General features: G+C 45.7%; 1 protein-coding gene across 1 annotated transcript in view; it reads left to right on the top strand.

Annotated features, from left to right (window-relative positions):
- LOC149864976 (uncharacterized) overlaps positions 1-15,299 on the top strand; it is a 38,421-nt gene extending 23,122 nt beyond the window's left edge. The window contains exons 4-5 of the mRNA XM_090049814.1: positions 11,766-11,852; positions 15,125-15,299. Of these exons, the coding sequence (XP_089905940.1) occupies positions 11,766-11,852; positions 15,125-15,299 (262 nt within the window). The remainder of the gene's footprint in view (positions 1-11,765; positions 11,853-15,124) is intronic.
- The last annotated feature ends 11,454 nt before the right edge of the window (positions 15,300-26,753 follow it).

The following is a 26,753-nucleotide window of genomic DNA, read 5'->3' as shown; positions in this document are numbered from 1 at the left end:
ATGTTGGGTTGCCTGTATCTGTCACAGTAGTGAATGAATCACTGCCTGCTTTCAAGACCCTGCAAGGTGATTAACCCTATGTTCGTGCGATGCTTTTTCATTTTATTGGGCCTAGGTTAATGTTTTACAGATTGATAAATTGTGCTTTTGAACTCCTGGTTTAGATGACATGGTAGCATAAACCAATAATTCCTGCAAAGGACAGTCCATAATATGGGATTTATTAGGGCTGCTACAGCATCTGTAGCGTGTCTCTGGGACACACCAACATATTCTGAACTTGATTACCCCTGTTTTGGTATAGATGGATTCTTCCAAGGCTGGCATATTGTGTAGCTATCTGCAGCTAGGAAGGAACTGCACTACGATTCCAGTTATTTTTTTGAAAGCATAGCAAAGTTTCGATAAACTAGTTTAATGACCATAGCTGACTAATTTCTCAACAAAACTTTAATTGCAGTGAGAAATTAAGATGAAACCTACATATTTCCCTGCCGTTAATATATACAATTTACTGTAGCTGTGTTTTAACAGCCTTTTTTGTGTTATTTTTCAAATCAACCTACTGTTCTGTCCCTAGAAGTCAGTCATTTCTGTTCCAACAAGAGTAAAGCCAGGAGGAAAGAGCAATAATTGAATTCTGGTGAACAAGAGGTTAATGTTCTGCTTTCTCTTCTCCTTGTACACAGGCTCAAGGGAAGGGTTATAAGAATAGCTGGCTGGGAGAAAGGGGAAGGCTTTGGGAAGACTAAGCTGTGGTCTATGGCTAGGAGCTTAAGAGGAGACTGGGCTGAAACTCCACTCTGGGCATTTCTTCTGTGTTTTTACTAAGTTATCTTTAATTACTTGTTAAATGCCAGCCCTGGAGGAAAAGAACTTGCTGACTATAATTGCTTTGTCTTCCTGAGGACAAAGAAGAAACCTTCTTTTCTGAAAGGAGCAGGGTATACCTTCAAATTTTGTGAAATATCTGGTTTATGTGATTTTGAGACTTGCCAGATATAAAGTATGTGAAGAAAACATTTGGAAGATGTGGCCATTGTAAATATATCTACTCTTCAAGATTTACTGATGGGATTGCCTGGAGCAGTTCCCAAAGCTTTTGCCATGGAAATATCCAGAGAGCTGGAGCCATATCTTTTACTACCTGAGTGCTTTGCAGGTGTCCTGTAGTAGCAGTACCAAATGACTGGTTTTTCTTGAGATGCTGTGATCCAGAATAGGGAGAAAACATTTTCTTCTCCCTTAGGTGCTGGAGGAAGAGCATATTACAATTGACTCTTTTCTGTATTTCCAGACGATCCATGTCCCACTTGGCAAAAACTAAGCTTTTTTGAAAAGTTAAAAAATAAATATCCATTGAGCAGATAACAAATCTTGCTTTAATTAACTATACAACTATTTTTGAACCTATTAAAAACTTTTAAAGTTGATGCTGTTGGAATTTGTCATTTTGGAACCTGACAGCAAGTAGCATGGGTCTCTAGGGGTTACATGAATGATGGAAGCTGCATGGTTGCTTGCGTGAAAGTCGATTCCATCCCAAGCAAGATGGCTTTTCCCAGAAAGTGGCTCTTAGTTCGCTGCTGTGCCTGGTAGCTGTCCATGTAGAAGAGTTCAGTGTCCTTTGGTGAATGTGTTTTGAATTGGTTTTTGCTGACTTACCGCTCTGGGAGGGAGTCCACATGGTGTTTTCATTCTACACCTATGGATGCTTCCTCCAGCAGACAATATGGGCCCAGGATTGAATCACTAACATCACTGTATCCTCTCCTCACCTGCATATTATTTACTGTAGTGTATTTAAACAATCTCTTCATTGTATCTTGCATACGGGAATTAGGTATGTTTCTGTACACCTGAATATTGTGTTTCTGCAACATATGTAAAGACACTAAAAAAGAAAAGAAATTGTTCATGGGTGACAGTTCCAGTAAAGCAGAAACTGTCAACTGCCATCAACTATTTTTAGACACAAAAGTAATCAGAATGTTTGCATAATTTTTAAAAATCAATTTTCATTTTCTGACTGTTACTAGAAGTGATGGAATACCATAAAAAAGATGTTATATGAGGATTTTCAGGTAGATCTAGGAGCACTTGGAGAGCTCATGATAAAACAGCTCTTGTGAGACTTTCAGCCCAGCTCTGTAGTCAGCTTAGATAAGTATCTAAAATTATGACCCAAACCCAAACTCAGCTTCCTGAGGTTTCCTCATAACTAATGGAAATATTATATATTATTTCCTCATAACTTCTGATAAATAGATTTTCAACTCATCTATGGACAATTTAAAGAAAATGCATATGCGACAGGACCTACTCAAAACAGACATTATTCCATGAGTACTGCTGGAAGTTCAGAGTTTAAAAATTCAACTTCCTTCTTTAAATCTGGTAATCACGATTAGTAGATGTTTAATTTTCATAACAAGCTTAAGCATTTACTAGAAAAAGTTAGACTTTGAAAAATATTTCAGGAATGGATCTGAGCAAATAATTTGAAAATTAATTTATCCAGCTTAATTTAGCCACAGAATTCAATGGATTTAGATAATGGATTGTCCATGACCAGGTCACAAGATTCACCCATTACTCAGATTTATTTAAGTAATACATTTCTAAAAAATTACTAGGGCATGGAGTGACTAAAAATATTCTATATTTCTGTTGAATGGCTTCTGGTCAGAAAAAAAGTAGCATTAGCAATTGCTGTTACTATTCCTGACTGGACAAATGTGCAAGCATGTCTTATTCAAATTCTTACATGTATGAATTTAAAGTACAGTACTTCAAATAAATATATTTGCATTTTTTGCTCAGCTGTACTCAGTTGTAAATCCAACTCTTGAGTTCTGTGTGGTATTTAAATCAATGATTTTACTAAATTTGATGAACAGTTTTTCTTGTTCATTTGTACTAGTGGTAAATCGATGTCACAGCTGGTCTCACTTGTTTCAAAACCCCTGGTACTAAGAGCTGCAGAAGCAATTTTACCTATTGTTAGTGCATGTCAGGGAATTCAATTCTTGTAGCCTTGATTTTCAAGCAGGTACCTTTTTGATTGCTAAAATGATTGTGTAACCTTTTAAAATTGACAATTTACCCTGAACCCATAAGTCTACCTTTGCAAATGTCTTTTTTTTTAGTCACTGAGGGTGAAATTCATTTCACCCACATAAAGCCAAAATGATGCATCTTTATGTAGGGGAAGTACAGAAAGATGCAATTTCTCTTAGCTTTGGCTGTTCTCTGGCTACTGCTTCAGCTTACAGCCTTAAAGTTCTATTTTAAGGTACTTATTGGCCCCATCGACCATAATATCTGCACAGTGCACCTCACAAGTTCTATTGTATTTGTTGGGCAGCTCCCTGTGAGGGAGAGAACTGCTATTATCCCAATTTTACAAATGGGGAATATATTGAGATGCCTATCTTTTAGCCTACGGATGTACATGACATGCCCAAGGTCACAAAGTAGGAATTTTAAGCCAGGTCCCCCAAATCAAGATTAGCTCTCACTACTGGATCACCATTTTTCTGTAGGGGTTCATGATAAGTTGCCAATTTCAAAAGGTTATACAATCATCTCAGCAATCAGTTGTCTCTGCCATCACAGTCTGTGTTGTCCTGTGTGAGGCGCTGGCGCTGGTATGTACTATAAGGCCTATGTCCTCAGTGTGCTGATGTCTTCCCCATGTGTAAGTGGGCTAAAAAGGTGTTGTGGATACCTCCTTCAGTCACTCCCTGATGTTGTCTTCTCACCTGCCACAACTTTGATGTTTCTTACCTTAGTTTTGGGAGTTGGTTCTCTGGGGAAGAAATGACCTTGGACCACCAGGTGGGACTGCTTTACGGGGCTCCTCTCCTGCACCCTGGCCTTACCACACCCTGTCTCTAACTCGAAAGCAAGTCCCTTGGGGCTGTCTCTCCCCGGGCAGGGCTATCTTTATCCCTTGGCCCTGGATTGAAAAAGAAAAAAGAAAAGAAAAGGCTGAGCCCATAGCTCTCTACTTGCCTTGAGACCAGTCTTTCATAGAGATCACTGTCCCCTTAAGTTCACAAAAGTCCCCCTGCTTGGGCCCTTCTGCAGTTGAGCCAATAAGTCTAAAGTCCAACACAAGAAAATATCCTCAGCTGAAACAAAAAACCAGGCTGCAGCAAAAGAAAGAAAATCAAATAAAAAGAAAACCAGCCACTATCCTGTGGGGCTCTAGAGCAGTCCTGCCTGTAAGGAAACTGGGCTTGCTGGATCTTCCTTCTTTCCCCTTCCTGGCACCTACTTATTGATGGTGTCTCCTGACCAGCCATTCTTTAATCTAGGTTCCTGCAACTGGTTGCCCCTCTCTGGGACCACAAGTACCTGGTGTGGTTTCCCTTCCTCTAATCCAGAGTGAGCATTCACTCCAGAAGCACAGCATGTTGCTGCACATGTCAGCAGTGATCCTCCATTCTCCCAAGGTGAATGTGGGAAGGTTACTCCTTTTTTCAGGGGTTCCTCCTGACTTAAAAGGCTTCCCCTGACAGGTATGCCTATAGATTCCCATTGTGGTGTGAAAGTGAAAAGTTTTCCTGTGCAACTGCTCTATTGTCAAAGGCCCAAGCTAGGTATGTGGTGGCTGTTGCTCTGATCCCCCACACCAGTTTGTTACAAAGAAGGAAAGGTATTTTTCCAGTCTCAGAACATAAGCCTTGGAGGCAACATCGGAACTGCCATACACAAGACTCAGACTAGTGGTCCATCTAAATCTGTAGCATGTCTCAGACAATGGAAAACACCAGATGCTTCAGAGGAAGTAATTAAAACCTAATAATTGACAATTGTGGAATAACTTGCTCATGGGGGAATTTTCTTCCTAACCCCAGGCAGCTTCTGTCCAAAGCATAAGGATTATATCACTTAATCATTTTTATCCTAACCTGTTGACTCATTGAGAGGTTTGCCCAAATAAGAACAGCAAATCCAGGTCTTTTGTACCTGTATTTTGTATTTGTTACTTTTCAGAGTTACCTTTTGTAGTATATGTGTGTAGGTATAGGTGTTTGTGTGTTGCGGGGTGGAAAGGGCAGTGATATCAGTTTCCATCTGTAAAACTTCCATTGGCTTAACAAAGTAGAAATATTTATGGGACTCATCAAGAGTAACTAATAACTTAATGTAAGCAAAATAAGCAGTTAATTAGCTTTGATCTTTTCAACAAGGAACATTAGAATTTAATGAGTATTAATAATTTCATAAGGCATACAAATATACTGCCCCAAGCAAAACATATAGTACAGTATTACAAATAGCTCTTTAAAATGCATATGGTGACATTTTCACATATTGTTGGCTGATCTATACTATTTTTAGTTGTACCTGTAGATAAAGTGTATACTCAGGTCATGTTACAGAGTATGTTACTGATTTAAGATATCCAATTCTCAAGGTCTTCAGTGTTTAAGAGGAAAAGTGATGATCCATGCTTAAATTCAGCAGTGTTTCTGAGATTATCTAATACTGCAGTTTTCATTAAAAATGTCAATGGCAGAACTACTGATCATCTGGAGGCACCATTCAGGATAAGATAAGGTCTGTATCATGTTCTAAAATATCCTCTTGGGTCAGATCTATAGGACTGATTATATGGGTAAACTGTTGAAAACTGTGATAAAATGCCATATCATCATATCATTTCATTTTCTATCATTATAGAAACATTTTTGAAACAAATTCACTTGGGGCCATTTTAGATTAACATCATCAGGCAATATAGCTGGGATACATAGACATTTAATTTAAGTTGCCTTTTTGATCTAAGATTTACATGTACATGCTTATCTATAGGGCTGCAATGTCTAAATGATTATTCATTGTATAAAAGGAAATAATTTATAATGTCCAAAAGAGGCAAAATAGCAGACCCTGGGATGTTATAAACTAGTCTGGGTTCTACTGTTTTCAGTGCAACTATGCTGATACTGTATCCAGTGAGGATGTAGCCCAAGAACTTAATTGGAGATAATGGAAGAGAGGGGAAGGGAATGACAGGTGGTCATACTACAGAGATCCAATATATTTGATGATTATTACTTCTCTCAAAGATTTTGTTTTCAAAATATGTCACCACTCTTTACTAAAGTATTATAAATTCAAAGTGATTGACCAGTTCCCTTGACATTAATACAGATCTCCTACTGGTAAGGAGATGGATATTCAGGACATTCAAATGGGTATTAAGGAAATGGGGATGGTTCTGCTTTGAGCAGGGGGTTGGACTAGATGACCCCCCGAGGTCCCTTCCAACCATGAAGAGTGTGTGCCCCTGGCAGCTTGGAGGACATGGCTGCACCGGCAGGAGTTTGGCGGTGGTGAGCAGGGAGCTTCCACAGACGCTGCCGGCATTGTCAGTGGTGGGAGGGCAGGGTGGCAAGCGCCAACCATGTGTCAGTGACCACCCGCAGGTGCCACTGGCAGCAGTGGAGGTAGCCAGGGGCTATCAGGGACCACCCTCAGACGCTGCCGGCATCACTGGCGGTGGGGTGGCGAGCAGTGACTGCCTGCAGGCAGTGTCAGTGGTGCCTTTTTGCAGGGGGTGTACCGCCACACACAGGGGGTACACGTGGACCCATATGCACCCCCTGTGTGTCGCCCCTGCTTCCAACCCTAATTTTCTATGATTCTTTGATTCTATGACTGGATTTTTGTCTGTGGCCTGGATTTATATGCTGGACAAATATGGCATTAAATGGAGAAAGCAAAAATATTGGGCCCAATTCTCTATTTCTGTACAGTGGTGTAACTTCATTTACTTCAGCAGAGTTAAACTGGTATAAAATCAGTGTAACAGAATAGGGAATCATGCTCATTTATTGCATTTTATTGTCCTTGATATTCGTAGCTAGCTGGAGTTCCATATCTACTGCCTGGTATGGCATTTTATCATACAAGACATTGGCTGAACGTGTGGCATATTGCAATTTATGCAATTTAATCATGCCAAAAATGTAATATCTGCCAGGGCCTCTTCTTTCCTCCCCTCCCCTCACTTTCAAACCCCTTCCTCCTTTGTAACACCAACATTCTGGGGAAAAAAAGAACACTAAAACATAATGCACTCTTTCCCCTGAATCCTATAAAATATTGTTTATAAACACATAGAGCGTGCACTAAGATCTAGCTATCTTCTTGTTGGCTTATATATTCTTGTAGACTATATATTCTTGGGAGTTACATTTATGGGAAAGATTGTCCTCTCAGATATGGAGCTTTTTCTCACAATAACATGAAAAAGGAAGGGGTATCAGCATATTTGTTAGTTTTCTTTTTGTTTTAAACCGTGTCTTCACACTATTTTAACATTGGTTTAGGATTTAATTAGAAAGCAATTGGCATTAGTAGTTGTATACTTAATCATCATATCATATGATCCAAAACATAGCGCTTAATCTCATAAGATGATTAGCATCTTATTACAGTATTTTATTAAATATTGATGCCAAAGTTTTCTATTCAGGATTTGAAAATCCTTTTAGTCCATTAACAATGAAACAAAAAGCTTCCCATTAGGTGACAACTACTGCAATTACATTTAATTTGTAGTTTATTACACTATGTTTAAAATGCGTATACATATCACATCCAAAAAATTTCATTAAAAGAACCTTAAGGTTGCAAAGTTAAGAACTTGTGGGTTTCTTAACAGTCAGCTGTTATACATTTCTGTCACAGGACCCCTTTCCTCATTCAAGGTACAACAAGGGTTTTCTCCTTGTTGCTCAGTGCATGGCCTTATGACTTGTTTACTAGTCACTATTAAAACCTTGTTCTAAAAAAACCTTAAGTATTTCTGGAGGGCTCCTTATAATAGTATCTGAGTGCTTCATAAGTGTTAATTAATATAGAATACCCTGGTGAGGTTTTGAGACAGTGTTATGCTGGTTTCACAAGAACAGAGGCACAAAGAAATTAAGATAAAAAAGATCTTCTACCTCTAGGTGCCCAGTCTGAGACAACTAGGACCTGATTTTACAGAGTACTTAGCACTGCATCATATGTATAAAATACAGCTCCCATTGGCTTCAGTTGTGGTTGTGAGTTTTCAGCATTTTTGCAAATCATGCCCCAACATCTCAATTTAGACATTGAGAGAGAAAGAACCAATAACGGCATGTAAGCACTTAAAAGTTTGGCATCATATTGCCTGGCTCTTTGGTTCAGTCCCTTCTCCTCAAGCTCCTCACTCTAGTCCCAGTTTCCTTACTCAGTAAATCAGTCTCATCCCTGTGTACTCTGTCAAAATCTTCTCCTCAATGCCCATTATGGTCTGAAGCAGGGGTGGGCAAAATGCGGCCCACGGGCCAGATGAGGCCTGTTAGGCCATTCTATCTGGCCCACGAGGCCCCTAAAAATTTTTTTAAAAATGTTTAAATGCACCTAGCTGCCTGTTATGCTGTCCTCCATGGCTTGCCAAAACTCAGTAAGTGGCCCTCTACCCAAAATAATTGTCCACCCCAGTTGAAAGAGAAGTCGGTACCAGTTCCCCACTGGCTGGCTACTTATCTGATTCTTCCTCTCCCCTGCACTGGCCCAGATCCAGTCATCTTTCCATCTAATTATAATGGCCTCACCACAATGTCATGTCCCAGTCTCTGCCTGGCTTCTCTGAATTCTTCTCCAAAATCCTGTCTCTTTGCTCCTGTCCTGGCTCCAAGGGTTATTTGTGCACTTTATATATTAAACAGTCATTGGAGGCAATATTAGAAATAGTCCTGTGAGCAGTTGCTGGAACCCAGGAGTTTTCTCACTACGAGTGTCTTAAACCCTAAGCAACACAGTCATGCTCCTTCTTGCTTTCTCTCTCTGGCCCAATTAATCTTCAGTTGTTTTCTGCACCCTAGTACAATTTCAGGAGGAGGAGTGGCATATACCTGTATCCAGAATAACCTATAGTCTGGAGGTTAGGGTTTCTTCCTGGGCTTGAACCTCCTCAAGCTGAGAGTGGTGTGGGGGTGAGTGTTCTCACCATTAAACTGATATATGAAAGGGGGTTTGCTGCCATCACTGTCTGTCTTTGAAAAATGGTCCAAGTTGTGGATTCCAAGTTGTGGATTCTAAGTGGATATAGATGTCTGTCTGCAAGTGGGGCACCTGGGCTAGGGAAAGGTGTGGGATTTAGGTTGGACACCCCTCTCTCCTCAGTGTTCCCTGTTTGGTTAGCCCTAGGGAGTGCAGTGAGCATGCAGACTAGATGTAACTCTCTGTTCAGCTTGCTCAGGATCTTATCTTGAGGAACCAACTCTCCCCAGTGCACTGTAATACAGAGCATAGGGGCCTAACACAAGTTTGTTGATTGGAAGGTGTAGGGCTGGGCACCTATAAATTTGGAGTTGCTTAGGTATTACTTGTAAGCACCTGAATCTTCACTGCATCTACCTGTCAGTGACTGGCCCAAGGTAACCCCACTCTTCTGAATTCTGTCCTTCCTGTCTAAACACCCCTGCCTCAGCCTCCTTCTGCCTGCTTAATCACACCTGATTGCTCTTTTCACTCCCAGCTATTTTCTTTCACAAAAAGAGGGCTAAAAGTTACTATTTTTAAAATTAAAGCTGAACTTTTTTTTGCATTTCTAATTAGGGGCCCAGCAGGCATAAAAATTGTAAAGATAATGCTGATCTGAACTCCCTACTGTCCTTCTCTCAGTATTGGGCTGACCTACGTCCTATATTTGAATTTCTCGATACTTGTGGGAGTCTGGATCTGAATCCAGATCTGAACTTTATAGCTCAGGCTTATGTCAGCACAAAGAAAAATCTCATCACAGTCAGCAAAATCCACAATCCTGCATGCTGCTCACACCTGTAGGTTTCAAACCGCCAGACTTTTGTTCATGTATGTAGTTTCTTGGAAGCTCAAGCTGTAGTTGAATTAAAATAAACTATTAGGGTGGGTTAACATTTGCAAGACTGAGCCATTAAGTACGGGAGAGAAAATAATTTTAAATATTTCTGTGCCCTATTTTTAAATGCAATTCTCAGAAATCCCATGTAGCAGTAGTTTGAAACTGGTATTATTAAGTGATGCCCATTGTGTCTCTGCTCCATGCCAGACTGGCAAATGCCTGAATGTCTTTTAGCAAAAAATGCAAGCAAGGTTCTTTGGGTAGATGTGATATCTTTTATTAGACCAAATGAGTAGTTGGAAAAAAAACTTTGAGTGGGATAGTGTCATTCCATTGGATTCAGGAGAAATAGGCTGATTTATACCAGAGGGGGATCTGGCCCTATATATCTTCTGTTGTTTCTTTATTTTTCTCTTGTTTGATTTTTCATTCTGTTACTGACAGCCTTAAATGCTTCCCTATAAACAAATAAAAAATCCACTTATTGTGTCTTTGGCATCAAAGATAACAATAGGACTTGTTTTTACATCTCTCTGTGGTACAATATACAGGCATTGCCAAAAGCCATCCACAAATACTACAAATGCAGAGATCGAAAACATATATAAACATTTAAGTTCAACCTTTTTTTCCTCCTATAAGAGTTTATAATAGCAACAATGAACTTGACCCAGTGCATTTCCTGTGGGGATAAAGTGACCTGCAGGGGTTAATGGCCCGTGGCTTTGCCTTGGGCTATCATCTCACCCAGCCGGTGATTAATCCTGAAGAAATGCCCTGAGCTCCCATCATTATCCCTTAAATGGAGCTGTTAGAATTCAAAATGATTTTGGAATGGAATTCACCACTACCCTGTGCTCCATTCACTACAGCTAACTTGATTGTGCTGTAGCTGTGTCACACTTGCATAAATTGCCTTGAAAGTAAATAAAAAGAGATTAAAGGGCTGAACGAAAGAAGGAGGGTACAGCTGGTTTAAAGGTGAGGCATTTTGAACTTCATTGCAGAGTCTATAATAGTAGTATGATGCAGCTGCTGAAGCAAATGAGAGAACAAGAAAGTACTGCAATATTTATTGCATGTGGGGACTTTCTATGCACAGGGATTGTACTTAACATCTTTTAGGATGACATATATTTGTTTTTGGTTTATTTAATTTGTTTTCAGTAGCACCCTTAATATGCACATAAATAGGAACCTTTGGTCCCTGTTCCTGAGAGCTCACAGTGTAAATACTTAAGCACTTGTGGCATTTTCCTATACACCACATTTGGGAGTACAGGGAATGCTGCACACGGAGGTAGCATTATATAGTTTTCAAAGCCAAACCTGAAAAATGTAAGCACAACTGCTGTATGTTCCCAAAACATAATGTCATCTTTGCATACTACCCCAGATACCTTTTCAGATTTATAGCTTATAATGATTTAACTCCTGAAAGGGCAATGACTTTCCATAGTTCAGTGCTCTTTCTGGTAGTTTTCCACTAATTGTATATAGCAAAACCATGCGTGTTCTGGCTGAGATTTTGTAAACACAAACATCAAGAAATTAAAAATTATGATTCCCAGTACAACCTTAATTTGGCCTTTGTTTATCTTCTACTAATCTATATTGTATTAATCTTAATGATTTAGGGCTAAATTCTGGCTAGCTAGGGAAGTATAATACAATTCACCCTGCCTTAAACTAAGAATTGTCCTGTGCTCATTTTCACAAGGCCTTCCCCTTACCTGGGTGGGATTCTGATGCACGGAACTTCCCATTCCCATTCTCTAAATGCTTGTATATATGTGTAGCTTTGTATTACATGCATGTATACCTAAAGGCCAGTTAACTTCCTTGCTTTTCACATCCCATTACATTGCTTTGTCATTCCTACTAGTGAGGACTTGGACACAGTTCCTGTGAACGGTTTTGGACCGATGATTGGGATATCCATCTTTTCCCATGTGCTTCAGCAACAGGGCAAGTAAGTACTGTGTACTGCTATACAAGTAATTACAATTTGTTATGTAATTTGTATGTTGTGAGAAACATTATATGGATTGAATATGGGATCAGAATCAGATGGTTCTTGATTGTGAGATCAGCTGTGCATGGAATTTTGTGCATCTGCCTCACCTGAGAGGAATCACTTAAGAAGATTTCAAGTTTAGAACAGACATAGTGTTTTCACTGTATCTTTGTAAAGCACTTTGCACCACAGGAGCCCCAATCAAGAACTCAGATCCCAGAATCTGTAATAGGAATAGTTTCTATATGATTAGGTTTCCTCATCTGTGAAATGGTACTAATATTTGTTTACCTTCCTCAGAGCGGTCTGAGGAGTGTTAATATTTATATAGTGAATTAAAATATCTAACTAGCTGTATCATTGTTAAGTGTTAGTGGTAGCAGGCCAGGTCATCAGCTGGTATAAAGTGACATAATGCTACTGAAGTCAGTAGAGCTTCACTGGTGACTGCCCTCTTTGCTGATTGAACTGGGGATTGCCAGAGCAAACAGCATGAGTTGCTACATGCCTCTGTAGCAGGGAGCTGTAACGATTCTTATCCTCTGTGGTTTGAGTACAAACAGGTCATATAACACATTCACTTACCAGCAGGTTGCTACAGCTACTGAGCAAAAAGCCAAAGTAGCCTAGTTATGGATGTCCATTCCAGAGCAGACTTTGGAGTAAAGATAGTATGTACTGGTGACTAACCAAAAGATCAGCAGAGGCAGTGGCAGCAATCCCTCAATTCAAAGATGATTTCTATTGTGGCTCACTGATGACTTGAGTCATAAGCAGAGATCCTGGTGAAAATTCTCTGATAAAACCCCCAAAATCCATAATTAAAATAAAAGGCCCCTCACAGCCCCCCAGCCCTGCTGTCCCCTCACTCCCCACAACCCTGCTTGTGCCCCTCACCCCCCACCCACAGCCCCTGCCCCCCATCCCTGCCTGAGGGGGCCCCCAGCTGCCAGCGCTATAGGACCAGGGCCCCAGGTCTGCAGCCCCCTGCCCCTGGCAGGAGGTGGCAACTGCTGCAGCAGAACAAAGCCCAGCTCCTCCCCCCCATCTGCCTGCTGGGGGCTCAGGTGGGGAGGGGCCAGCTCCCCATCACTGTGCGCAGATCAGTGCATGGGGGCTGCCCACTGCAGGCTCAGGCTCCCATCCTGCTACCCTCCCCTGGGGCCTCCATAGCTTGGTGGGTGTGACCTGGCACTGCAGGACACAGCAGGGCCACGTGGGAAAGCTGCCCCACCTCCCTCACCCCCCAAACTAGTTGCCTGTGGCCCCATACCACTCCCTGCTGGGGCCCTGCGGCTGTGCATTGTGGCCCTTGGCCCCAAGCCCCACGCACCACCCAGCTGGGCAGTGGCCCCAGCCCCAGCCTTGCCCAACTCCCTCCCTCCCGCCCTATGGGAGCCTCAATCCGCACCCCTCCTTCCAACTTACCTGTGGGAGCTCCAGGCTGCCTGGTGGCCATGTGCATATACATGCACGTGGTGCTCCCTGCCTGACCGCCTTCCTCCTAGCCCCCCTACAAGCTGGAACTCTGCCAGCCTGCAGAGAGCTCTTTGCAAAACTACAAAATCTGTGAGTTTCTCCACTAAAATGAGAAATGCGTGTTTTCCTCTGGTAAAGGGGGAGATCAGCATTTTACTCTGTTTTTCCGTGGAAAATGGAAAACCCGATCCCTGGTCATGAGTCACTGAGGTGACTTAAGAGTCCAATTCTTGAACCACAGATCCATCTGCAGAAGTTGCAGGCCTTTCTGCAGGGGAGAATAGGCTGCAGGCTAGGATTTCTCTCCTTTTCCTTCCTCTACTGTCTCGTTGCTGGTTTGAGGGCAAGTTGGTTTACCTTGAAATAGGCTGCTGCTTCGTTGTGGTTACTGGTGTGATACCATTGGAGTCAGCTGAAAGCCAGCTCCTCCCAACTCTTAATGTTGGCTTCCATTTTCTTGAGGTATGCTTTCAATGTTAAAGACCACTCTGAAGAAAATCAGGGCACAAGCTATGACTGTCCAGTATCCTTTCCATATTTTAATGTATCCATATAGTTGAAACTGGAATTAAATATACATGCGGTACTGGTTTCGTATTTTGGGCTCCTATACACATGCAAGGAGGCTGCTCCAACATGTTGTAATTCCAACACATTGGAGCAGACTCAATCTAGTCTGCTGGAGCATGGTAGTTATAACACTCCAGCAGACTCCAGCATCATGTGTGCCAGCATCTCTGCACTGAAAAATGGTAGTGAGGTGCTTTAACTAAAGCTCGTTTGATGAACTTTAGTTCAAAGCACCCCACCACCATTTTTGAGCATGGGGATGCTGATACATGTGACACTTTTAATTAGCACGACTCTCAGAACTACACATACTAAAGTGCCCCCTTCCTGCCTCCCGCAGCATGTCTACAAATGCCCATAAGTGTATGAACTGGCAACACAGAAGAGCCAAAAACATATAAGTGAGCAGTAAACAGCTTGCAAACCATGCCATGGTTTCTAGATTACTTTTCCCCAAACACGTGGAGGTATTGGTCATGTTGAGGAGTGGGGACCAAATCTTGCTCATCTTTCACTCTTCCGTGGGACAGCTGTTCTTAGTGGGACTGGTAGTCTAAGCAGGATTTGGTCATGAATCCTTAAACCAAACTATTTTAGTCATCCAGACTCTAAAGAGCCCTGAAATGTTTTAACTGATCAAAATCACCATTTCCTCCTGCAATTTAGTATTTCAAAGAAGGTCACACAATTTTCATGTTCATTGCCTGAGTGATTCCTCTCTAGGTTGAGAACAAACTGGGACAACTGTAGTTCAAAGGATGATGTTTCTGAAAAAGTTATAGTAATCTGAAAACAGAAGCTGATCATGCTAGAATCACCAGCTGCACTATTAGTCCAGGGCTACACTTCCCCCAGGTGATCTAGGTTTATGTTGTACAATACACAAAGATATAAAAACATTTTATTTTCTTTTATTGCATCTTGCTCTTAATAACAGATTGATTTTTAACATTATTTCAATCAGCTGATGTTTCTAAAAGAAAGTGATTCAAGGCTTGTATGGAAAATGTTTTCAGAAATAGCAAGATAGTTGAACTTCTGATTTTTTGGTAAACCAGTAAGGAGCTCTATTTGCTCCAGTGCTTGCTATATTTGTAGTGAAATTGTTCTACAATAAGTCAGTTCTGAACAATCTGATGCAGCAAACATTTTATTTTACTGTCACTGTCTTTCTGCAGTCACTTGCCAGTCACCTCACATCTTGAGACTGTCTGCACCATAATTGAAACTGATTTTGGGAAACTGTTACGACAACACAATTCCCACTTGTATCGCAGATCCCATGTAACAGGATCTTACCCAATCCAGATTCAGCCCCGCTGTTCTTTTCAGACTTCCCAAAATTGCACATAGGTAAGTCAAATAAACCAGACTCAAGAAGGCATTATTAAAACAGACTAGTTCAAATGTCAGCTTAAACCAAAACAAGTCTTTCCCCCACTACATGGTTTCTTCAGAGCTGTGCTAGACTCAGCATTTCTTTTAGAAACTGCTACCCGACATTTTGTCAAGTCCCCTTCTGGTTAAAGTGTATGGTCCTGACCCTCACTTCAGGCAGCTCCAGCCATGCCTTTCTCTCTGATGTGTATAGAAAGCCCTTCTGCACTTCTCTGACACTAGGCCCCTTCTGGTTCTCTGAGAGAGCTCTCTTTTAGCTTTATGTAAGCAGGGGGTCTTTGTTATGCCCATTCAGGCTTCCCTAGAAACACCTCTCTAAAGGAATAGGCTTCCTCTTATAGAAATTCCTGGCCACAGGGCTACCACTATGTGATGCCTGGTCACCTATCCCAAACATCAGCCCCAGACAAACATGTACCCTGGGATCAGATAATATGACATAAGTTTGGCTGAGCCTAAATCCTCTAAAGAGCAGCCTTTGTGACACAGCATTTTTATGATCTTATGTAACTGGGCTAAAGCTCTGAACATCCTACAGCAACTGGGTCTACTGATTTGGGTTTCACTTAGGCAGGCCCTTGTAAAGCTCTATACATTCCAACTTCCCATCCTGAACTTTGCTGTGCATGTCTACCTCACTAATAGCAGTTTTACTTCAATGGAGGAATGCCCGGGTAGGCTCAAGTATAGCTGCATTGTTACAAATATTGTTTATAGCCATCTGTACTATTCTGGCCTTCTCTTACATGGAAGCAATTTGTTTCTAGCACTGTCGATATTGCACAGTGTGAACTTATGGATCTTCACAATTCATTTTTTAATTGCTCTGCTTGGCTCTATATGGACATTTAGTATTTGAATGGCTCATTCTTCCAGATTTATACAGTAAATAACGCTTTTACATGCAGAGCTTGTTGGATTAATTATGTATTTTGCTTCATCAGTACATTTTAAAAATAATTTTTCTTTAAAATCTAGACTTTTAGTGAACTTACCTACTGCTAAATGCTGCTAATGACAGTAGGACCTAGCTATTTCTGGATGTAATAGCTGACAGATTTCTTCATTATCCAACAAGAAGTGATGCTAACATAGACTTGGTTTTGGTAAATAGTGAGGACTTGTAGAAAAGTCAGTCAAGGAGAACAGCACAGGACTGAGTGATTATGAGTTGTTTAACATTAAATTGCATGAAAGAATTTTAAAAAGTCTATTTCTAAGGTTTTGTTTATTTAAAAAGGGCAAACTTTGAAAAATTAAGTGAAGTTAACTGGGCTGAGGCTATTGGGGTCTTGAATGTGGAAGAGGCTAAGAATCTAGTTTGGTCATATATGCAAAACTATTTGGAATTTGTATCCCCAGCAAGGAGAAAATATTTATTGATAAAGGTGCCAGACAATAACCACTCTCAAAATACACAAGGAGTCAACAGATGTCCTGCAAAAATTGGAAGAAAGGATTTAGTTGCAAAGAAAACTGATATAATGTCAGAAAGTATAGGAATAAACTGAGAATTGCCAAAAGCCAGACTTTGCGAAAGAAATTAAAACAAAGGGTAAAAGAGAACTTGGCCATACAAATCCAAAGAGAACAATAGAAAAGGATTTAGAACTGCTATGCAGTGGGGGTAGCAGTGAGAATGAAGATAAATTAGATATGACTCAAAACAAAATTAAGACTTTGCCTCATTTTTCAATAAGGATGTTAATGCTCACTGGTGGAGGAGGGACAAACAAGTTGGCTAATGGGAATGGGGATAGGAAACAAACACCTGAAACAACTTAATATAGTCAAGCTGGAAGGACCATAGTATCACAGTATCATAGTAGCTAGGGTCAGAAGGGACCTGAACAGATCATCTAGCCTGACTCCCTGCCACAGGCAGGAATGAATGTTGAGTTCACAAGACCTCAGACAGGTGATCATCTAACATCTTTTTGAATTTGTCCAAGGTAGGGGCAAGGACCACTTCTCTAGGAAGATGGCTCCAGTTTCTAACTGTAAAATATTGCCTTCTGATCGCTAACCTAAACCTATTCTCCATCAGCTTATTACCATTGTTCCTTGTCACCCCAGGTGGGGTGGTGCTGGGGAGAATAGGGCTCTTCCCATTTGCTGATGATCTCCCCTGATGAGTTAGTAGGCAGCCCCCAGGTCCCCCCTCATCCTCCTCTTGGCAAGGCTGAATAGGTTCAGGTCCCTCAGTCTCTCCTCATAGGGTCTGTCCTGCTGACCTCTCACCAAGTGGGTGGCCCTCCTCTGAACCCTCTCCAGGCTGGCCACATCCTTTTTAAAGTGCGGCACCCAGTACTGGATGCAGTACTCCAATTGCAGCCTGACCAAAATTGCATAGAGGGGGAGTGTCACCTCTCTGGACTGGCTTGAGATGCATCTTGGATGCATGACAAGGTGCTTTTGGCTTTGCTGGCTGTGGTCTGGCATTGGTGGCTCATGTTCATCTTGGAGTCAGTAATGACTCCAAGATCCCTTTCCGCCTCTGTGCTTTCAAGAGGGGAACTCCCCAGCCTGTATGTATGCTGTGGATTCCTTCTCCCAAGGTGCAGCACCCTGCATTTGTCTGCATTTGTTGAACCCCATCCTGTTCTCATCTGCCCACTTTTGTAGTCTGTCTAAATCTAGTTGCAGCCTCTCTCTCCCTTCAAGTGTGTCCACCTCACACCACATCTTAGTGTCATCAGCAAACTTGGAAAACGTGCTTTCAACCCCCTCGTCCAAGTTGCTGATGAAGATGTTAAACAGCGTGGGCCTGAGCCCTGGGGGAACTCACTGCTCATGTCACGCCAGCTTGAGTATGACCTGTCTGCCACTACTCTCTGGGTGTGCCCCATCAGTCAACTTTTTACCCATCCAACTGTGTAGGCATCAATGCCTACACATTAGGCCACAGTTGCCTAATTTATTGATGAGAATGGGGTGAGAGACAGTGTCAAAGGCCTTCTTAAAGTCTAGAAAGACTATGTCCACAGCAACACCATCATCCAAGGATTTCATTACTTGGTCATAAAAGGCAATCAGGCTGGTCAGGCAGGATCTATCTTTGATGAACCCATGCTGATTGCCCCTGAGCATGATCTCCGCTGCTGGCCCCCCACAGATGTGCTCTTTGATGATTCTGTCTAAGATCTTCCTGAGCACTGAGGTGAGGCTTACGGGCCTATAGTTACTTGGGTCCTCCTTCCTCCCTTTCTTAAAAATTGGGACCACATTAGCTAGTTTCCAGTCCTTCGGCACCTGGCCAGATGACCATGAATGCTCATACAGCCGAGCCAAGGGCTCTGCAATGACCCCTGCCAGCTCCCTCAATACTCTTGGGTGGAGGGCATCTGGACCTGCAGATTTAAAAATGTCCAGCCCTTCCAGAAGATCCCTAACTACATCTGTGCTGACCAAAGACCTGACAGAGCTATCCCTGAGATTGTTCCTACCTCTGGTAGGAGGGAGGTTCTGGTCCTTGTTCAAGAAAACAGGGGCAAAGAAACTGTTAAAAATATCAGATTTCTCATCTGGCATAGCCACAAGATTACCATTTGAGTCTTGCAGGGGCCCTACATTGCCTGGTGCCCTCTTCTTGCTCCCAGCGTACTTGAAAAAGGACTTTTTGTGTCCGTAATCCTGAACACTAGCCTGAGTTTTATCTCTGCCTTGGTCTTCCTAATAGCCCTCCTATACTCCCGGACAGAGGAGGAGTACTCCTCCTTGGTGATAGCTCCTCCCTTCCACCGTTGTATGCCACCCTTTTAGTGCTCAGGTATTCCTGAATGTCCTTGCTGAGGCAAGGGGGTTTCTAAGCACTCTTATCCCCCTTGCTTCTCTCAGGAACTGCCATCCTTTGGGCCTGGAGGATCGTCCTCTTAAGGTATGACCTTCCCTCAAGTTCTCCCATCTTGTCTACCTTCTGGGCCCTCAGTGCCTTCCCCACTAGTCTCTGAAGCTCATTGAAGTTGGCCCTTCTGAAGTTAAGGGCTTTAGTCTTGCTGTAAGCCCTTGGCACCCTGTGCTGGATAGTGAATTCCAGCAGGTGATGATCGCTATTGTCCAGGTGGTCAAGGGCCTGCAGTCCCCTCACCAGGTCATCCCCAGTGGCCATGACCAGGTCCAGCAAGGCATTGCTCCTAGTGGAGCTATGCACCTCCTGGATAAGGTGAAGGTCCAGTAATACAGCCAGGAACCTACATGACCAGAAAAATCTCTATTGCAGGGTATTGTGGGTGGCGTGGGGCAGGGGCATACAAAATACGGCACATGAAGTTGAAAGTCTGGAAGTAAGAATCCTTAACAAATTTGTTAAACCAGGGGAGATACCAAATGGTAGGCAGAGGAAAGCAAATGTAGTGCATAGATTTCATAGACATTAGGGCTGGAAGGGACCTCGGGAGATCATTGAGTCCAGCCCCCTGCCCAAAGGGCAGGAAGTCAGCTGGGGTCATAGGATCCCAGCAAGATAAGCATCCAATTTACTCTTGAAGGTGTTCAATGTAGGTGCTTGAACCACCTCCAATGGCAGACTGTTCCAGACCTTGGGGGCTCGGACAGCAAAGACATTCTTCCTTATGTCCAGCCTGAAACGGTCTTGCAGGAGTTTGTTCGACCTCGTCATCCCTTGGGGCGCTCTGGTGAACAGACGTTCCCCCAGATCCTGGTGGTCACCCCTGATAAACTTATAGGTGGCCATCAGATCACCCCTGAGCCTGCGCTTTTCCAGACTAAAGAGTCCCATGGCTCTCAGCCTGTCATCGTAAGATCTGTTTTCCTGACCTCTGATCATGCGCGTGGCTCTCCTCTGGACTCTCTCAAGCTTCTCCACATCCTTTTTGAATTGTGGAGCCCAAAACTGGATGCAGTACTCCAGCTGCGGCCTCACCAAGGCCGAGTACAAGGGGAGAATGACGTCCCGGGATTTGCTCGAGAAGCATCTATGGATGCACGCCAGCATTTTGGTCGCTTTACTAGCCGCAGCATCGCATTGCAGGCTCATGTTCATCTTGTGGCCAGTGATGATCCCCAAGTCTCTTTCTTCTGTAGTGCTAACCAACGTAGCACTGCCGAGCCTATAAGGGTGCTGCAGGTTTTTCCTCCCAAGGTGGAGAACCTTGCATTTATCAGTGTTAAACACCATGAGGTTCTCGTCCGCCTATTTGCTGAGCTTGTCCAGGTCAGCCTGGATCACCTGCCTATCTTCTGGCGTGGATGCTTTGCCCCAAAGTTTGGTGTCATCGGCGAACTTGGCCAGTCCACTCCTGACCCCAATGTCCACATCGTTAATGAAGATGTTGAACAGTATGGGTCCCAGGACAGAGCCTTGAGGGACCCCACTGGTTACAGGGCACCACGATGAGTGACTGCCATCAATCACAACCCTCTGGGTCCAACCACGAAGCCAATTTCCCAGCCAGCGGATCATGGTGGAGCCAAGGCCACGACTGGCCAGTTTGGCCAAGAGGTGATCATGGGATACCAGATCAAAAGCTTTTTTGAAGTCAAGATATATGACATCAATCTCTTCTCCCTTGTCCAGGTGATAGGTCACCTGGTCATAGAAGGAAATGAGATTGGTCAAACAAGACCTACCCGCAACAAACCCGTGCTGGCTGTCCCTTAGAATGTTAGCCTGGGCCAGTCCCTCAAGGATGGCCTCCTTAATAAACTTTTCTAAGATCTTCCCCAGGATAGAAGTCAGGCTAATGGGCCTGTAGTTAGCTGGATCCACTCTCCTCCCTTTCTTGAAGATCGGCACCACATTGGCCTTCTTCCAGTCTTCGGGCACTACACCAGAGCGCCAGGAGTTTTCAAAGATCCGTGCCAGGGGCTGGGCTATGACGCTCGCCAGCTCCTTGAGTACCCTGGGGTGCAGGTTGTCAGGGCCGGCTGACTTGAAGGTATCCAGCTTCTCAAGGTGTTCCTTCATGAGGTCAGCATTGATGGAGGGTAGGGGATCCCCCTCACCCAGATCTCCCTGTCCCATAGCAGGCATAGGCATCCCATGTGACTGATGAAAGACTGACACAAAGTACCTATTTAATAGGTTGGCTTTTTCCTGTGCATCAGTTGTCAGTTGCCCCATCTGGTTAAGCAGGGGTCCAACATTGCCCTTGCTTTTCCTCCGGCTCCCCACATATCTGAAAAAGGACTTTTTGTTGTCCTTGATGCCTGAAGCTAGTTGGAGTTCAGTTGCAGCCTTGGCTTTCCTGGTTTGGTCCCTGCAGGACCGGACCAGCGCGGAGTAATCCTCCTTGGAGGTGAATCCCATCCTCCATGCTTTGTAGGCTTTCCTTTTTAGCTGCAGGAGGTCTGCTAGGTCTCTGGAGAGCCAGGGGGGCTGCTGTGCCTTCTTGCTGCCTTTCCTCCGTGTTGGAATAGATTTAGCTTGTGCACTGAGGATCGCTTCCTTGAGAAGCAACCACTCTTCTTGAACTCCCATCTCCCTGGGGTCATGGTCCCTGACAGCCTGACCGACTAGCCTCTTGAGCTTGTCAAAGTCGGCTTTTCTGAAGTCAAGGACTTCTGTGTTGCTGACTGACTTGCCAGCTTTACGGTGGATGGTGAAGGTGATCAGCTCATGGTCGCTGTCACCCAACTTCCCATCAATCACTAGGTCGCCGATTAGGTCGTCCCCCGTAGCCAGTACCAGGTCAAGCAGCGCTTTGCCTCTCGTTGGCCCACAGTCTTCTTGAGTCAGGTAGAGGTCATCCACGCACGAGAGAAAGCTTTGTGCCCGCTCAGATTTAGCTGAGTGATCTTCCCACGAGATGTCCGGGTAATTGAAGTCACCCATGACAACCAAGGTCCTGGAACAAGCAGCCTTAGTCAGTTCGCGGGCAAACTCCTGGTCAAGCTCGGGACTTTGAGTGGGAGGTCTGTAGTAGACTCCCACCATTGTCCCCTGTGCCGAATTTCCCACGAATTTTTACCCAGAGGGTCTCTAGCTGTCCATGCCGGTCGCCAACATCAGCTTGCAGGGACATGTAGCTTTCCTTCACATAGAGAGCTATACCCCCGCCCTTTTTGTCAACACGATCCCTCCTGTATAGGGTATAGCCCTCTATACCCGTGGTCCAGTCATGGGTGGAGTCCCACCAGGTCTCCGTTATCCCAATGACATCATATTTCTTTGCACTGAGCAGGAGGACGAGCTCGTCCTGCTTGTTGCCCAGGCTCTTGGCATTAGTGTACAGGCAGGCAAGTGTGCCCTTGGGGGCTCTTGCCTTGCCCACAGATTGTGCCAGGGCTGGGGCAGGGGTGGGCTCCCTTAAGTGCCCCCTGAAGTGCCTTGGTCCACTGGCTTTGCAAGGGCTGTTCAGCGGGCCAGCAGGGGCATTAGTCCCCACATCCCCCAGCGGGCTTAGTTTAAAGCCCAGTGGAGCAGGTCAGCCAGCCTGGCTGAGAAGAGCCTCCTCCCCAGGGGAGAGAGGTGGAGGCCATCTCTTCCCAGCAGCTCGCTGCCTCTCTCTCCAAAGAGCGGGCTGTGGTCATGGAAGCCAAAGCCTTCCCAATAACACCAGCGCCGCAGTCTTTGGTTCACCGCGTGGCTCCTCCTCTCCCTCCTCAGCCCATAGCCCGAGACTGGGAGGATCGACAAAAACACCACCTGAGCTCCCAGACCCCTAAGCCCCGCTCCCAAATCCCTGTAGCGCCTCATGACCTGGCTGGGGGTGCTCCAAGCCGTGTCATTGGTGCCCACATGAATAAGGAGCATGGGGTAGTGGTCTGTGGGCCGGAGGAGCTGCGGGATCCTCTCCGCAATGTCTCGGATGCGGGCCCCCGGGAAGCAGCAGACTTCCCGGGCTAAGGGGTCGGGGCGGCAGATTGCCCCCTCAGTCCCCCACAGGATGGAGTCTCCCACAACAAACACCTTACGCTTTGTCTTGGGGAGAGCGGGGTCAGTAGCTGCGGTCGAGCCTGGGTTGCCTGCAGGAGCTGGCAACTGCGTGGGCTCTGCTGGGGCTGCAAGAGGTGCAAACCTGTTGCTAAGCTCCGGCGGGGCAGGGGCCTTGGTGCGGCGGGCCTTGGGGCCCTTGACCACCTTGGTCCATGCCCCTGACTGGGCAGAGCGGGAGGTCCCAGAGTCCTCCTTAGTCGTGGAGGGAGACGGAGCTCTCCCCTGCGGCTCCCGGGGGAGAAGGGCCTGGCAGTAGGAGTCTATCTCCTGCTCGCAGTCCCTGATGGCACGCAGTCTCTGGACTGTGGCCTGGAGCTCCTCCAGCTGGCGCGCCAGAGACCCCAGTAGGGAGCAGACCCCGCAAGGGGAGGTGGCCATGCTCCCGGGCCCCAGAGCCTGAAAAAGGGACAGGCAGCCCCCGCAGCCAAGAGCCAGGGGCTCCGTCTGCGTGGAGCCTGGAACCATGGCCTCCGTCTGGGTGGCCGTCTCTGAGGTGCCCAGTGGAGGGGCCGTAGAGCCCGAGGGGACCCTCGGGGTGCGGCGCGTGCCCATCCGTGTCATGCCTCTGGTAGGCTGGCTACGGCTGGGGCTGGCTATGGCTGGGGGGGTCGCAGGCAGGGTCTCGTGCCCTCCCACACCCTCCCCTGCGCGAACTCTGCGCTAACTCGAGCGCCTGTTTACGCAGCCTTCAATATATATTGAAGAGTGTGGAAAAAGTGTTTTTGGCAAGTACCAGGTCACTACTTTGGCTTTCATAATAAGCCAGGAGTTGGGGAGTTTGGGGACAAGGGGGGCAAAATTATTGTGGATGGAGGGCCACTTAATGAGTTTTTGTGAGCTGTGGAGGCTGCACACACAAAATCTTTCAGAAGAAATAATATTAACAAATTATAGATAAAAACAAACTGTGTACTAACAATCAAATGTTTACTATATTTTAATTTTATTTCAAATTTTTAAAATCCTATTTTATGTTTTTTTGAGTAGAGAATATAGAGCTCAAAATAAAGTCTTACCCTTGTATTTTGTGTATGGGAGCATGTGTTGTGTGGGTTTGTTTGTGTGGAGATGGGTATATGGGAAGTGTGTGTGGGGTGGGCAGTGTGAGTTATATGTGTGGGGGGGGCTGCCTGCACTCTAAGTCCTGGGATGAGATAGAGGTGGGCAGGAGATGTATACAGCTGATCTCACCCAGGCAGTGCAGATGTGGTTTGCTGCCCCCATCCCCCATAGCTGCCCCTACAGCATTCTGCATGGAGCCAAGCCCTTCCTGCTCCCACCTGTGGCAGCCCATGTTATGCTGTGCTGTCATCTCCACTGGCCCCTCACCACTGCAGACATCACCACCCCAGCCCTGGCCCTGGCCAGCATGCAGAGCTTCCTGGTGGGGCTACTGCTTGGTTCTCCATGCCTCCAGTGGATCCTCTTCCTTCTACCCCTACTGTGCCACTCCAGGTGGCAGGTAATGTGGGGAAGCTGTGGGAACACGTGCTAGGCACCACACTCCCAGCCAGGTCAATGGGAGATGCAGATGGGCAACTCCTGCGCCAGCACATGGGGCTACAGTTCCAGGCCTCCTTCAATCCACTAAGCTGCCTGCAAGTGGTTGCTCATCACGGGTAGAGTACGTGGAAGGTGGTCAGGAGCTGGAGCTGGAGCCCCATGTGCAGTTTCCCCCCTCCCAAAATCTGGGCATCTGGTGCCCAGCACACATCCCCAGAGCTTCTCTGGCCTGATGCCCCAAACAGTGCAGTAGGGGTGGGAGGATGAGCCACCAGTGGCAGGGGGAGCTGAGTAGTACAGGGGTGGGCCAAATATGGCCTGCAGGCCAGATCCAGCCTGCCAGACCATTCTATCTGGCCTGTGGGTCCCCTAAAAAATTTAGAAAATTAATATTTATCTGCTCCTGGATGCCTGTCAAAGATGACAGGAGCCAGGGGCAGTAGGACCCAGGGTGGCCAGTGGCAGGATTAAGCAAGGCTGGGTCAACCCTACCTCCAACCCCAGGCCCCCCCATCCCCAGCCAGAAGCCTATGCTTAGCAAAGACTTCTGGCCCAGGACCTTGGGGCTGGTCCTGCCTCCCTGCACTGGAAGGGAATTCAGATAAGAAGGAGGAGAGGAGGGAGGACTGTCCTCATGGCTGGGCTGGGCTGGCTTTTGCAGTCCTGGCAATATAGCCAGGAACCATGTGGTGCCAGAGCAGCCGGTGGGTGGGGGGGAGTAGGGAAATGGCTGCAGAAGGTAGGGGGAAGGGGCACTAGTGGGAATGTGGAGTGCAGCAACAGCTGGGCAGGAGCACAGGGCCCACACCAGTGACTCTGGGTCAGTGTTGGTGGGGCCCAGAGCAGGGCAGGAGGAAAGTGGAGCAGGGATGGCAGGGGCTGTATGGAGCTGGCTGGCTCCCCCCTCTCCATGCTGGTGCAGCTCAGCCCAGCTCCATAGAGCCCTTGCGGGCCTGAACCCCACGCTGGTGCTGGCTCTGGTGCACCAGTGTGGGCTTCATATTCCTGCCCAGCTGTTGCTGTGCTCCACATGCCCGCTTGCTCCCACTCCCCTGCCACAGCCATTTCCCTGCTTTTCTGCTTGCTGCTGCCGCTGATCTGGCACCATGTGCTTCCTGGCTTCAACCTGAGGCTGCAGGACTCAGCAGGAACCAGCCCAGCCCAGCCCCTGTGATCTTCGCTGGCTCCATGCAGTGCTAGCCAGGCCTGTCTGGTTCCTAGTGCGTCCTATGGTCTCAGCTGTGCAGCTGGGATGTGGTGCCAGAGTGGTGAGCAGGAGTGGGGATGGGGAAGCGGCATGAGCAGGGTATCAGTGGAAGATGGGAGGGGGAAATGCCAGTGAGCAGGACCACAGGGCCTGCACTGGTGCCCTGGGGCCAGGAGAAGCAGGAGTCTGGAGCCTGGGCTTGGAGGAGTGATGGCAGGGGCTCTGCCTACTGTGGAGGGGCTGTGGGCAAACCCTCCCTCTTCACACATGCCACAACCCTCCACAGCCACCCTCCCCCCTCCAACACAATCCCCCACCAACCCCATACCCACCCACATTTCACACATCCAAATGCTCCCCCACCCCACATAGACACCCCCACACCTCCCATGCCTATCCACCCCCACCACAAGCCCCATGCACGCACTCCCCCGCTCCTCCACAAACCTATATTCACCCACACCCTCCCACAATCTACAAGAGTAAGACTTCATTTTAAGCTATTATACAATCACCTCTATGTACACTACACAAACACATGTAAATCAGGACAAAAACAATTTTTGAAATGAAATTAATGAAAGTTGTACTACATTTGATTTTTAGTATAGAATTTTGTACTTTGCTTATTCTGAGATGGCAAACTCCCTTGCTGAAAGGAGTACTACTGGAGGGGCAAAGGGACGGACTTCACGTGGTAATGGTCAGGGATTAGGGGGCGGGACTCCTGGTCCCAAGATGGTGACCAGGAGGCGAGCTGGCTTCTCCTCAGCTACGGCTGGAGGCAGAGGGAGAGTGCTGC

This window comes from Crocodylus siamensis, chromosome 5 (genome assembly GCF_052110815.1).
Source record: "Crocodylus siamensis isolate JL-2025a chromosome 5, ASM5211081v1, whole genome shotgun sequence".
Classification (NCBI taxonomy): Eukaryota; Metazoa; Chordata; order Crocodylia; family Crocodylidae; genus Crocodylus; species Crocodylus siamensis.
The sequence above is the reverse complement of the archived record's forward strand: the minus strand, read 5'-3'. Positions and strand labels throughout refer to the sequence as shown.